Source organism: Pagrus pagrus (genome assembly GCF_965226575.1).
Source record: "Pagrus pagrus genome assembly, chromosome: 23".
Lineage (NCBI taxonomy): Eukaryota > Metazoa > Chordata > Actinopteri > Spariformes > Sparidae > Pagrus > Pagrus pagrus.
The window spans coordinates 19,689,415-19,703,812 of NC_140205.1; the positions used below are offsets into that span (position 1 = coordinate 19,689,415).

Here is a 14,398-nt window from a genome sequence, read left to right on the forward strand (position 1 = left end):
CGTGCGTGTAGTAAGGAGAGTGGGAGGGACGGGCTTTCTTTGTTATTGTTTTATCTTTTATGTGTAAAGCACTTTGTGTTGCACGCCTGTGTATGAAAAGTGCTATATAAATAAAGTTTTATTTGATTTGATACATGCACGTACGTACATTCATACACTGATGGCGGTGGCTGCTATGCAAGGTGCCGACCATCACATCATGAGCAGTTTGGGGTTCAGCATCTTGCCCAAGGACACTTCGACATGCGGACCAGGGGAATCAGCAACCTTCTGATAACAAGACGCTGGCTCTACCCCTGAGCCAACATTTGTTCATTTAATCTGTAAATCAATCTACAGTCAACCTATCAGTGCACAACTACACAAAGGATGCTTCATTAATGTGTCATTGGTTTTAACATGTTACTATATCCACTTCCAGAGGAAGTCACTGGGGAGGTTACTACGGGAAAATATTATAGCGTGATATTTCCTGTGCTCGGCAGAACTAACGTAAATAAGAAAGCCACGTAATTACTGGCGCCCCGGTGGCACTTCAAATTAATTGTATACTGATGTTTACCGAGAAAAGGGGCTGCGTGCAGTGACAGTAAGGCAGAGTGAGCAATGAGCAGCTTCCACAGAATCACACTGGTTTATGGCATGTCACTGAAAAATGTCAAGCTTTGGCCCAGGAGTTAGGCTGGGCCACACGCATTGGCTGACAATTGTTACATCACCAGGCTTTCTGCCAAAGTGTAGCCGACTTCTCACACTAGTGTAGAAAGTCATGCTGGGAAACTCACAGGAGATGAGAGCCTTGAGCATTTTAATGCAACCACTCTTCCGCTCACTGAGTTAACATCTCACAGCTAAATCCAAACAACTCTTCTAGAGTGAGTGGTGCTGGAGCAGACAATGATATTAGCAATAAAAGGGCTTAGAGGAAGTAAGCTCATCACCAAAAGTCCACCATCAGTTGGACCCTTGTTGAAGAAACACTTGAGATGAGCTCCTGTTGTATTTTATGTCCATGTTAAAGTCCTGTTGTTAAGAAAGTCCTGAAAGTGAATGCTTATCAGACGCCTTACAAAGCACAGCAGTCTATTATACTGCGGGACTGGATCTTACCACTCTAGAAAGTTATTATGGTGACAGACAAAATCCTGGGTCTTCAATAAGTGGTCCACAACCCCTAGGGGGTCCTAACAGGGGGGCTGCCAAGTTAGATGCAAGTTTAGTTTTCTAAACAAAAAACAAACATATATGTACACATATACTGTACGTACATACAAAAATACATACATACAGTACAGACCAAAAGTTTGGACACACCTTCTCATTCAATGAGTTTCCTTTCTTTTCATGACTATTGACATTGTAGATTCACACTGAAGGCATCAAAACTATGAATTAACACATGTGGAAATATGTACTTAACAAAAAAGTGTAAAACAACTGAAAATACGCCTTATATTCTAGTTTCTTCAAAGTAGCCACCTTTTGCTCTGATTACTGCTTTGCACACACTCTGCATTCTCTTGATGAGCTTCAAGAGGTAGTCACCTGAAATGGTTTTCACTTCACAGGTGTGCCCTGTCAGGTTTAATAAGTGGGATTTCTTGCCTTATAAATGGGGTTGGGACCATCAGTTGTGTTGTGCAGAAGTCAGGTGGATACACAGCTGATAGTCCTACTGAATAGACTGTTAGAATTTGTATTATGGCAAGAAAAAAGAAGCTAAGTAAAGAAAAATGAGTGGCCATCATTACTTTAAGAAATGAAGGTCAGTCAGTCCGAAAAATTGGGAAAACTTTGAAAGTGTCCCCAAGTGCAGTCGCAAAAACCATCAAGCGCTACAAAGAAACTGGCTCACATGAGGACCGCCCCAGGAAAGAAAGACCAAGAGTCACCTCTGCTGCGGAGGATAAGTTCATCCGAGTCACCAGCCTCAGAAATCGCAGGTTAACAGCAGCTCAGATTAGAGACCAGGTCAATGCCACACAGAGTTCTAGCAGCAGACACATCTCTAGAACAACTGTTAAGAGGAGACTGTGTGAATCAGGCCTTCATGGTAGAATAGCTGCTAGGAAACCACTGCTAAGGACAGGCAACAAGCAGAAGAGACTTGTTTGGGCTAAAGAACACAAGGAATGGACATTAGACCAGTGGAAATCTGTGCTTTGGTCTGATGAGTCCAAATTTGAGATCTTTGGTTCCAACCACCGTGTCTTTGTGCGACGCAGAAAAGGTGAACGGATGGACTCTACATGCCTGGTTCCCACCGTGAAGCATGGAGGAGGAGGTGTGATGGTGTGGGGGTGCTTTGCTGGTGACACTGTTGGGGATTTATTCAAAATTGAAGGCATACTGAACCAGCATGGCTACCACAGCATCTTGCAGCGGCATGCTATTCCATCCGGTTTGCGTTTAGTTGGACCATCATTTATTTTTCAACAGGACAATGACCCCAAACACACCTCCAGGCTGTGTAAGGGCTATTTGACCAAGAAGGAGAGTGATGGGGTGCTGCGCCAGATGACCTGGCCTCCACAGTCACCGGACCTGAACCCAATCGAGATGGTTTGCGGTGAGCTGGACCGCAGAGTGAAGGCAAAAGGGCCAACAAGTGCTAAGCATCTCTGGGAACTCCTTCAAGACTGTTGGAAGACCATTTCAGGTGACTACCTCTTGAAGCTCATCAAGAGAATGCCAAGAGTGTGCGAAGCAGTAATCAAAGCAAAAGGTGGCTACTTTGAAGAACCTAGAATATAAGACATATTTTCAGTTGTTTCACACTTTTTTGTTAAGTTTATAATTCCACATGTGTTAATTCATAGTTTTGATGCCTTCAGTGTGAATCTACAATTTTCATAGTCATGAAAATAAAGAAAACTCTTTGAATGAGAAGGTGTGTCCAAACTTTTGGTCTGTACTGTACGTACATATATACATACATACATATACTGTACGTACATACAAACATACATACATGTACATACATACATACATACACATCGGAAGTCTCTAGTGCGCACGCTCTCTGGGCCCCACAACACGGAAGATCCGGGTAATTTTGTAGCTGGGAAATTAAGCCATTTTGGCTTCATGCGCCACTGAGCAGCTTTCATTGGAATGAATGGGGCTCTGCCTTCAACACTGTGTCCAGATCTTCTTCCACAGAGTACACTATTTCTATGGTAGCCCAGAAAAGACAAACCAAATACTGGCTCTAGAGAGGGCCTTTTGCGTTTCTGGCAGCCACCATAGGAAAGGGTGAGACCAGAGGTTTTCAGCTGTTTGCAATCTGCAACCCCAACATTAGATGCCACTAAATCCTAAAAACTGCGCCTTTAACTTACATACAGCCAGGCACATCCGGCTTCCAACACGTTCCCGTCCCCTTTTGGTGAAAAATAAACCACACTCGCCATTGACTTTTAATGTAAAATAGCAGTACGAAACGGAACAAACATAAAGTTAAAAAATTAGTTAAGTTAGCCATTACCTGATATGAAATGTTTTCCCAACATACTGTATGAGTGTGAGGAGATGCAGGGTCCCATAGCTTCACCTATATTGCTTGTAGCCATAAAGCCCTTCTATTAGTTCTATGTTTTTACTTTAGTGTAAGGACAACCAACTACACAGGAACTCTTCGCCATGGCATAATTAATTTAAACTGGCTTGTTTAAAGTGTTTACACCATTGCTGTCTATGAAGGAAAGTGGATTGTTAACCCCCAACCAGGAGTGTGGCGATGAGAACCTACTCTGGATGACGTATTGCCAGTCTGATGCGTTACGCATTTCAATTGGTCTTTCTACATGGCCAAAACACAGCTTCGCATACTGTGCACATTGATCAGTCACTCTCAACGTAAGTGCACATACTATTACAAAGGCGTAACCTCTGATTAGTTTGAGAAATTAATAATGGCTGCATGAATTTTGGTGTCCTGGTGTTGATCATGCAGGCTCACCATCACAATGTGACAGTTTGGCTGATTTTTCATGAAGGCACACAAGTTTGTATTCCAGTGTCTTAGGTGTGCCAGGGCTCTGTGTGATGTCTTCATAATGTAGCGAATATATCATCGAACTCTCACACATTCTTAGCCTATTTAACCTGAGAGTAAGGTTAAAGATTAAAGTTCCAACATTGGCCTTGTTGTTGGTGAGATCATACCACCACCCTGCAGGTCCAATCCTTTGAACAACAAAGGTTTGTACGTCAACAGTTTTGAATCCTTTTGAGAGAGAAACCAAATCCCTGCTCACTCTTTGTAAGTTGGATGGATCAGCAACAACTAAACATTGATTATTCAAAAGAATGAGAGCTCTTAATAATGGCCAAGAATATCTGGCTGATTTTTTTTTTTTAAACCAAATTTGAGTGCAATTTAAAGAACAAGTACTATGATTGAAGACATCTGAGGAAATGATCAGGTCATAAATATCTACTTCTGAAGAGAATGACTCATTGGATATAGACTTATCCAATGTCATGTTTCCCATGAGCTATTTTGAAAACTGATAGCCCCTGCAAGTGTAATGTTTTCATGAATATGTGATTGAAATCCTTACACATTCATCACTGCCTCCAGCCAGGGGACAAAGGTACTTTCTACTCCTCTACTTACTCTTATGTGTCAAGGGAAGTGTGGCTCATGAGTCAGTGGATTAACATCCCAGGTAGCCCTGCCCTTGTTTGCTGAAGCTGGCTAACTCTGAAACTGAACTACGTTAGCAATAGCCCCACCTGCGCCCACATGTTCCACCATTCCGTGGAAGACACACGAAAGCACACTCACACACACACACACTGTTTCATGAAGCTGACAAGTATAGCAGTAGCTGATAAAAACATCTCACAGGGCACATATGAAGTGTTACATGAAGTCAAGTTAATTGAAAAGCATTCCCATTTTTATGGAGGCACAAACCCTACCAGAAGAACCTTTTTTTTTGACTCTGTCTCCGCCTGCTCAACGTGATGTTTTAACCACAAAGCTTTACATGGACAATGAACTTAGAATGCTGAGTTCGCAAGCTTGGGACCAACCTTGTTTATTTCGAGGTTGAATTTTGCACGTGCTTGGCAACAAGGCCACTCGAAAGAAAAATTCCACTGCCAGTCTAATATTTAATGCCAGTCTCACTTGGGAAATCAAGCCTCATTTTCTCTCACTCACAGCTAATGTTTTTTTCCATAAACCTTGTTATGGAGGTCAAATATTGGGTGATGTTTTTCCATGTTTGTCTGCAGAGCCAGTGCCCCAGCACTGGGCTGGGCTGGGGCACTTTGGCACACAACATGGAAAGCCTTTCAGAAGAGTCCAACAAAAACATTCGCAGGGTTTTATTATCCCAAAACATACAGATTACTATTAATGTACTTTAGCTGCCAACTTACCAGATAAATCTCAATGTATTGATAAAAATGACCTCTTGGACGCTATTTGGGTACTGGTCACATTTATGACCAGTAAATTAAAGACATTACTTCGAGAGACAAAAAGTGCTTTGTTGTTGCCTGGATCCAGAATAACCAGTTTCTGCTCATCAAGTTATACACAGAAGTAGGGTTGTGAAAACACTGCTTGGACAATAGGTTTACTATTATGAGTGCTGCCATGGGAATTTCAAAGTTCACCAAATAAATAGAGATGCACAAATAAATTGGCTTATCTGTGATATTATTGCTCAAGAAACAATATTATATTGTGAAGAATTAATGTTACAGCTGATTTTGGAACTGACATTGTTGTAAAGTATCTTTAAAGGTTTTACTATAAGAACAGGCTCTGTCTTAAAACAATACTCACATGCCCATCTCATTTGATGCTCTCATATGTAATGTACTGTATTTTTACACAAGCCAGACACCAGCAAAAGATGCATTTCCATTATTGCCTAACTTAAAGGAAAGGTTCATCCAAAAATGAAAATTCAGCCATTATCTACTAACCTCCATGCTGATGGAAAGTCAGGTGAAGTTTCGTAGTCCACAAAACATCTCTGGAGTTTCACAGAAAAACAGCATTGCAGCATTCTGCTAAACAAAAAAGGCACCCGACATCTCATCCAACAAAACCCAAGCCCCGAGATCACAAATTGATTTGAAAATACACCCTTCTGTTAGCTTAAACTCACTGCAACTGCTAAGCTAGAAGCTCTAGTGTACAGCTCATCTGAAGTGATTACACAAACTCCACTGCACGTTCAAGACGTAAATAACGTCTTATCAAATCTATTTGGGAACTTTTTGGGGCTTCTGGAGAATTGGATTATGCCGGAGGAGTCCCCATCTACTTCAGTTGATTAGGAGAATACTGCAACGCTGCTCTGCTGTGAAGCACCAGAAATGATTTGTGGACCATGAAACTTCACACGACTTCATGGGGGTGAATAGATAATGACTGAACTGTAATTTTTGGGGTGAACCTTCCCTTTTTTTGAATGAATATTGGCTGTGAATTGATACTTTCCTAGCTCACCTCCAATGTAAGAGATGGGGGACAAAATCCACAATTCTGTGAAAAAAATTGCAATATGAAGAGCTTATATGAAGCAGGAGTCATAAAATAGACGTCTTACAATGAATGTTACTGCAAGGGTTTTCTTGCAGAGACAGTAACACATAGTAATTATTTCTATGCACATGGGTGGCTGTGAGACTTTTAAAAATGTGAACCTATCCTTTTACCTTTTTGTTAAATAAATCACTTATCCACTATGGAGATATAAATCTGTGCTAAGAATTCAAACCACATATTGTTATCAGTTGAACAGACATGATAAAAACATTGTATCACAAAGCCAAAGCTGCTGTGAAAACACAAAAAGCGATGATATGATGATGATGATGATGATGATGATGATATTGCAGAATAAACCACAGAACACCTCAAAACTGGAGCATGGACAAATGCACAAACAACTCTTCTGCATCCATAACCCAAATAACTGCGGATTTAAGTGTATATTTCCCAGACACACTAGATATAGATTTCAAATTGCTGATGGAAACATAGAACGAAAGCAACTAAAGAAACCTGAAATAAGATACAATACAATACAGACACATGGTACAACAGACATTACTGGATGAGGAGACATCAAGCTGCAGAGGCCACACTAAACTGTACCTGAGGATGACAGACAGTGGCCCTTAGCCGCCATCTTGTGGCATTTTGACGCAACCACAAATAGCCGCACAGAGTTTGACACGATAGAAAACGCGTTGTGTGGATTTATGGTATTCCAGAGCTTGTTTGAATGGACTGCTCATATTAACTTGGTTATTTCAAAGTTACAAACCCTCCGTTTAAAGAAAATACACCGCTTAGCAATAAAGCAGCGATGTACCAGGTTATACTGCATCTGCTATAGCATGTTCGCACCATTAGCTTAAGTAACGTAACATTATAAACACTGTCCCGGAGGAACAGACGAGTCTGATGGTTTGAGTTTGAGTCTGAGCAGAAGGCATGGACTCACCGTCTCAAACCTCTGTTGTTGTTCTCGAGGGGAGCCTCTTCTTCATCAGCTGAAAGCTTCCTCTTCAGGCTCCTGAAGCTCGGTTGCCTTTTGGGTTTGTCTGAGGTCGTAACGGGAGCTTGGTTTTCACTGGTTTCCCCCATTTGTAATGCCTCAGGCCCGCGGTACTGAGCTCCGTGTTAATGAAATGGTTAAAGAGAATAATAACAATAACTCTTACCACAATAGCAAGAGGCTCGTGACTTTCTTTTTTTTTTTGAATATGGCGGAAATCCAAATTTCGACCAATGAGAGGAGAACAGAAGAACTCGTTGCTAGGATATTACGCTAAATGGGCGGGGTCAGGGTGGTTCAACCTCAGGGCTGGTGTTGTTTTATGATAACGCATGGGATTATTCTAGTCCACTGTTGGGAGTGATTATAATGCAATTTATTTAAGGATTCATAGTATTAATAAACGTTTCCACTCACTTCATGAAAAATGCAACTATGACTGAGGTTCTACACAGTCCTCAGTGTCTAATGAACTAATTTCTATTCCTGTTTATTCACAGAAAAGCAAAGAAAAATACTTTTCTAATGAGAACAGTATGCAAAGTAGCACAGCATGCAAAGAGAAACACACACATGTGATAGCTGCTGCTTGAATATCATTGACATTGAAAAAACAAACAAAAAAACCTGTATATGTTTCACAGACATTACTTTGTACATACTGCACTACATATTTGTAAAAATAGTAGCATTTATAGACGTTAAACTGAGCTATTGTTTGTGAATATCAACCGGTTGAGCCCATTCACACTTTTTATGATTTAATAAAATGTGTCAATCACTGCAGAATACAGGATGAGATATTGCCTGCATGCATGGTGGCTGTGGTGAAAAGTATGTACCTTGATACATTCACTTCAGTACTGTACTTAAAGTATTATATGTTTCATTTGTGCATTAAAATGTCTGAAAACATCTCGACCTTTGTTATATATTTTGAATTGTGTACTTTAAGTATCCCAAATGTTTCCAACAATGTTCACCAGAGAAGTTTACCCATGGTCATGGTGCATTTCATTTGGTCGCCTGTCACTATGACTTCTGGGAGAGATTTAGACAGTGTGGAAGGGAGTCAGTGAACTTGATTAAACATTAAGTGAATAAAAATGTAATACATAACCTAATCTGTGAACATTTCTGCCTGACATAGTGACAAAGACAGATTTTCATCAATGGTGGTTGTTTAACAATGAAGACAGCACCTCCCATGATCCCACACAATGTAGCCTATATCTTTTGTTTTATTTTGATTGAGAGACTCCCAGTGGCAAAAATTACATACTGTGTGTTTAAGCCTAATATTGTTGTACTTTGTATTGTACTACAAATCATGTATGTTTTATTCTACTACATTCTTAACAAACAGCTGGACTTACTTTCTACATTAATATTTTACAGGCAGCTGATCACAGGGTTATCGGTTTTATTCCTGACTTCTCTTGTTCACATGCTCAAGTGTCTTCAAGAAAGACACTTCAGCATGTGAAAGACACTTGCAAGACCAAATTGCTTTACTTGCAGAGTATGTGCAGAATATATTTTTGCACTGTAGCATCTGGTAATTAAATGTAATGTAATGTCATATACCAAATAATCAGAGTATATACGAAGAGTACCCAACAGTATGCCAAGTATAGTAAATTTGCCCCACCTCAACCAGCTACAATGGTAAAAATTATATACTGTATATGATAATTTAACACTGACAGGGGGCATTCTGCATATTGTTCTTTTATGTTTAATATTTAAAGATTCATGATTGATTGATTGTCATTATGCAACACAAGATTGTATAAAAAATATGTATTATATTATATATACAATATGTGTAAGCACACACAAAAAACAAACCGTATACAGACTAATGCATTTAATAATCAAGTCTCAAAAATAAACTATTCATGGTAGAGCACTGGTGATGAGTTTGGGAGTGTCACAGCCTAAGGACTGAAGCTGCTCTGTAGTCTGGTGGTACGACAGCGGATACTTCTGTCTCTTTTCTCAGATGGCAGCAGGGTGAACAGACTGTGACTGGAGTGCTGTTGTCTTTTAATATCCTTTGGGGTCTGTGCAGACATCTCACGTCACTGATATTGCTGATCCTCAGCAGATGGGTACAAATGATGTTCTGGGCAGTTTTAATCAGCCCCTACCTGTCCTGGGCCGTGCACGAACCATGCCAGTGTGTGATGTTCTTTGTCAGAATACTTTATTTTGCTCCACTGTAAATATTTGACAAGAACTTGGCACAGGAATTGAGCTTTTGTAAGTTTTCTGAGGAAGGAGAGCCTTTTCTGAGCTGATAACAAAGTACACTGTTTTGATAATTCTTTACTTGAAGGTGTTACTGATAACTTTCAACCAACGGTGTTCTACTGTTAGCTGAAAAACCTTGTTAGAAGCCAGAAGCAACTTTATTAGAAGCAAATTATTAATTCACAATCATAATAATGTTTTTAAAGAAAAGAGATACGTTTATTCTGCACCATTCTACAAGCTCTGTAGATTATCTGTATTGTATGTACTGAAAATGATTTGTCTACATAAAAATGCTACCAATATCTTATCTATCTATCTAGACCTTTAAGTGCTGGGAGTTTTAGTTGTATTTCTTACATTTTTACTACAACTGGTATAACTACTGAAAAGAGTTTATATTTTTATATAACAATGTATTATAACAATTTTAAAGGGGTCACTTGTAGTGATTAATCTACAAAGAATCATCAGCTGAATCTGCAGCCCCCCCTTGGCTTTACAGAGGTCTATAATGAGTAAAGTTTATCGTTTAGTTGTCCGGAACCAAACTTAGCTGTTTTACCTGTCAACAGCAGATGGACACACTTAGCAAGTAGTTGGTGAGTGGAGCATTTAGCAGCCAAAGAGCCAGATATGAGTTGATTGAGAGTGAAAAAAGGTAAAATATTAGACCTATATTTACCATATCATAACTGCTGGATGTATAAACAAGCACCTGTATGCATCTACATATTAAGTTAAAAATTTCTATATCAATGGTGTCTCCAGCTTGTTTCTGCTGCCCCCAAGTGGTCAAAAAAGTTAGTTACTGCAAGTTTACAGTGTAAGTAAAGAAGGTGAGTACGTCTTTCATGCCTGAGCACAAGGCTTACTTTAAATATGAAAAATACATGTTATTCACTCTCACACTGTCAGCATGGTTTTCTTACAATGGTAACATATACGTTTTTTTCAAGCATCTCGAGATGTGTCAAACATCCTACAGTGGAGCTAGACCGATTAAACAGCCAGGACGTTATGAGATTATTGCAGAAAATGTGCTATGTGGTATTACATTGTTAAGATGCAAAAATGTATAGAATTCCAATTGACATTGATCATTCCTATGCAAAGTGTCACTCTGCCCACCGTTCTCAGAATGTGAAAAGTAATTAATAATGAGTCATCCAATTAAACAGCATAAACATTATTATATTTTGGAACAGATCATGAAACAGATCTCCATATTTCATCCCACTTTCCAACTCTGGTGTTCAGTTCCAACATTACTTGACCTCAGAAACAGTGGTGTGGAGAGTTGTTCAATTTTCAGGTTTTTTATTTTTCAATTGTCCATCAGAGTTTCATCACCAGTTGTTGTGTGTAGCCATCTTTCAAACAATGAAATAAAACAAAATTCTAAACGTTCTGCATCACATTAGTTCTATAGCATCTTCAATTTCTATGGAAAACAATAAGTGAGTAGGATATTATTATAATTAGGATATAATAACAACATTTTAAACTGTGAAATCTGCATTATTGTACTCATTGTATGCATTTTAAAAGGCCTTTACATTCATCTGAAAAAACTCAGCAACTTTAAAGAGGCATTCTGTGACTTCTGGCAGCCTCTAGTGGTACTCACTAGGAACTGCGTCAACATCGACTGGTTTATGGCAGTGTGAACGACACAAATAATAAACTCTGTTACAAAAGATATAATAGATTTATTACAGATCGTCACTCCTCAAGTTTTGAAAAAAACAACAGCCACGAGAACCCTACGCAATCTTGATTGATCTCCTCCGGCTTGGGTCAGGAAACAAAGATCCAGTTGTTCCTTTCTTCTGCTTGTCCTGCGTTTTGCTGACGACTCACAAATGCTTTGATCCACAGTTTTATAACCGATTTCAAATGGTGCTAGAAGGCTGCAGCGGGCTCTAAGCACCAGAAGAAATCAGTTATCTTTTAGTGGGGAAAGAGGAGGATGGAGGAGGAAGGGATGTCCTGCACTCGTCATCCTGAGGCTCACTCACTGCCGGAGCTGTCCTCCTGTCCTCAAGAACACTGATTTCAAATGGTGCTAGACAACGGGAACACACATCTAAACCACCACGTGAAACCAGCTTCTGGGGGAAGACGTTTTTAGTGTTGGATCACAGCTGCAGCGGTGAGATGAACCGACGGCAGGGAGTGACGTGTTGATAAAGGTTTGTTGCCTCGTTTGGGAGGGGATTATTTGGGATCACTCACGCTTAACATGTTCATCATTTAACAGCACAAAGCCTCAAGATTCTCGATACATAATACACTACTCAAAATTAGTTAGGGACAAAATAGAAATTCAGATATATCACAGAATAAACAATCAAGTGAAACACTAAAACATCCCAATATCCCTCACTAATTTTGAGTCGTTTAGATGAAATTACTTACTTATCTTTTAGAAGAGACCAGGATCACGGCTGCAATCGAAAGTGTTCAAGAGCAGTGACCTTTTGAGGAAGTGTTTTTGAAGGAGGGTGAATAGGGGTGTCTGTTTCTGTTAGTTTTGCTTTTGGTTAATAAATAGAAAACAGGAAAATTATGCGAAATACAAGAGGCGATGACTCAAAAAACTCCAGTCCACACTTGGTTTTGTTGCTGTGTCAGCGCTGGAGAACGGATCTTGCTGGACTGCATCTCCCAGTCAGCACTTACAGGTAGTCGTGAAGTTCTCTTATGTAAGAGGTGTCCGGCTGTCACTTGTCAGCGCTAACGTTAGCTTGTCTGCCTACGCTGGTCCTGACAGGTCAGATGAACCTGATGCTGAAAAGGAGTCCTGGCCAGTTGTCAAGCCAGAGCCTGGCAGCGCCACTTTTAGCAACAAAGTAAAACGATGTTACCAGGCTGGTTACCTTAATCTGGGATTTACCCCAGTGTCAGCACTGTGCCAGACCAAACCACCACATGCGTAAACAACTAAACATTTTTGGCATGGCTCCTTTAACACTTAACCCAGTAAACTACAATTTCCAAGGTCAAGAAAGCCTCTGCCAAGGCCCAAGAATCATCTTTAATTCAATCAAGCCTGCTCCAATATCAAAAAAATTAAACATTAAAATCCGTAGATCCTGATTTTAATTTTGATCAGCATCAAATTGTACTCACTCATAGATACCAGCCACCTAAATACGCCTGATTTTTTAACATCAAGATCCATGCGTTATTCCCTGAGAAATTAACGAAAACGCCCAATCTCACCACGTTAAAGAAAGCGAGCAGAAATGCCTGGGTCTGTCCCTTTATCTGGATGCACACCAAACATTAATGGGATCTATTCTAGGCTGAGACCCATCCTCCATCCAAGTTAAGCGCAAATCTGTACAATAGTTTTTGTGTAATCCGGCTGACAAACCAACCGACCAAAGGACACAGGCAAAAACCTCGTTGGCAGAGGCAGTTATGATAGTAAAGCAAACGCAGAGCCATGAAAAGACATTCAACCATGCTTCAAAAACACACGCGGCATCACAGGTAGTCAAGTTAGTAGAGTCCTCCCTGCAGTATGTCCATTCGTCGGTCAGTCAGATGATGAGCTGTTCTGTCAGAGAAGGAGTAACATGACGGCGCTTCTTATTTAGAGACTGCCTTAAACATGAGTGTGGTTGTCATGGCAGCGCAGTGACACGGACGGCTGGTACGTGAAAATTCGCCTCCGGCAGCAGAGAGGGATTCAAACAGAAGAGACATCACAACAAACAAGGCTGACAGTCCATGACAGCAACGCCTGTATATGGACAAATTCATAGGAGGTGTTGTCAGCTGCATTCTGACGCGCCGTGTTCTTTTGAAACATTCAGTGTATAATACTGTGTACTCACTTTATTCCAAACCATGTTTGGGTACTTACAGCCTCATCGTCGCTGCCATTGATCCTACAGGCAAGAAGACAGAAGAATAACATGACAACAGAGCTAAAGCCCACGTGAATGAATGTGTGTACGCACGTTCATGATAGTGCTGCACACACCCTTAACTCCAACAATAGCTCATTTGGCATCCCCTGGGCTAAAGCTATGTGACGCTGAACGCAACTGATTGTACCTGTCCTGCAGGTACGGATGGACACGTGACACACGCCTGTTCATGTCACAGTGACACACCTTTCACATGCCACAACACTCCCAAACCACATAATTATGGGGAAATTACCCTATTAAATCTAGCAAATCAGTGAGAGTGCTTCACTTGTCAGAGCAATTTTCAGTGACAATATATTAAAGGGGCCCTATGTAAACATTTGTACAAACATTTTGTTGTATTGTCAATGTACCACTTTTTTATTGGCCATTTGTGAGCGGATTCTAACGTGACGTGAAAAATTAGAGTTGTTTGATGCTGCTGGACTGTGGATTTCATTGACTTTTGGCAGATTTTCTGCGACAGTCCAAACGATGTGACTTTACACGTGTTCTCAAGTGCCTCGTCTCAGTGTCTCTCTCTGATCCATTAACAGACAGCGTTAGTTTAGAAATGGAGTCCGCTAACATAAACTAAACGACCGGCTTCCAGAAGGAGAAGTTCCACAGAGCCACTTTAATTCAAGTCAGCTTTGTCCAAGTCATTTTGCTCTGAAGGAG

At 40.3% G+C, this 14,398-nt stretch overlaps 1 protein-coding gene across 1 annotated transcript in view; it reads right to left on the reverse strand.

Moving 5' to 3' along the window:
- Window positions 1-7,754, reverse strand: part of net1 (neuroepithelial cell transforming 1) — a 37,668-nt gene extending 29,914 nt beyond the window's left edge. The window contains exon 1 of the mRNA XM_084345909.1: window positions 7,482-7,754. Coding sequence (XP_084202035.1) covers window positions 7,482-7,624 — 143 coding nt within the window. The 5' untranslated portion in view covers window positions 7,625-7,754. The remainder of the gene's footprint in view (window positions 1-7,481) is intronic.
- Window positions 7,755-14,398: the final 6,644 nt, after the last annotated feature.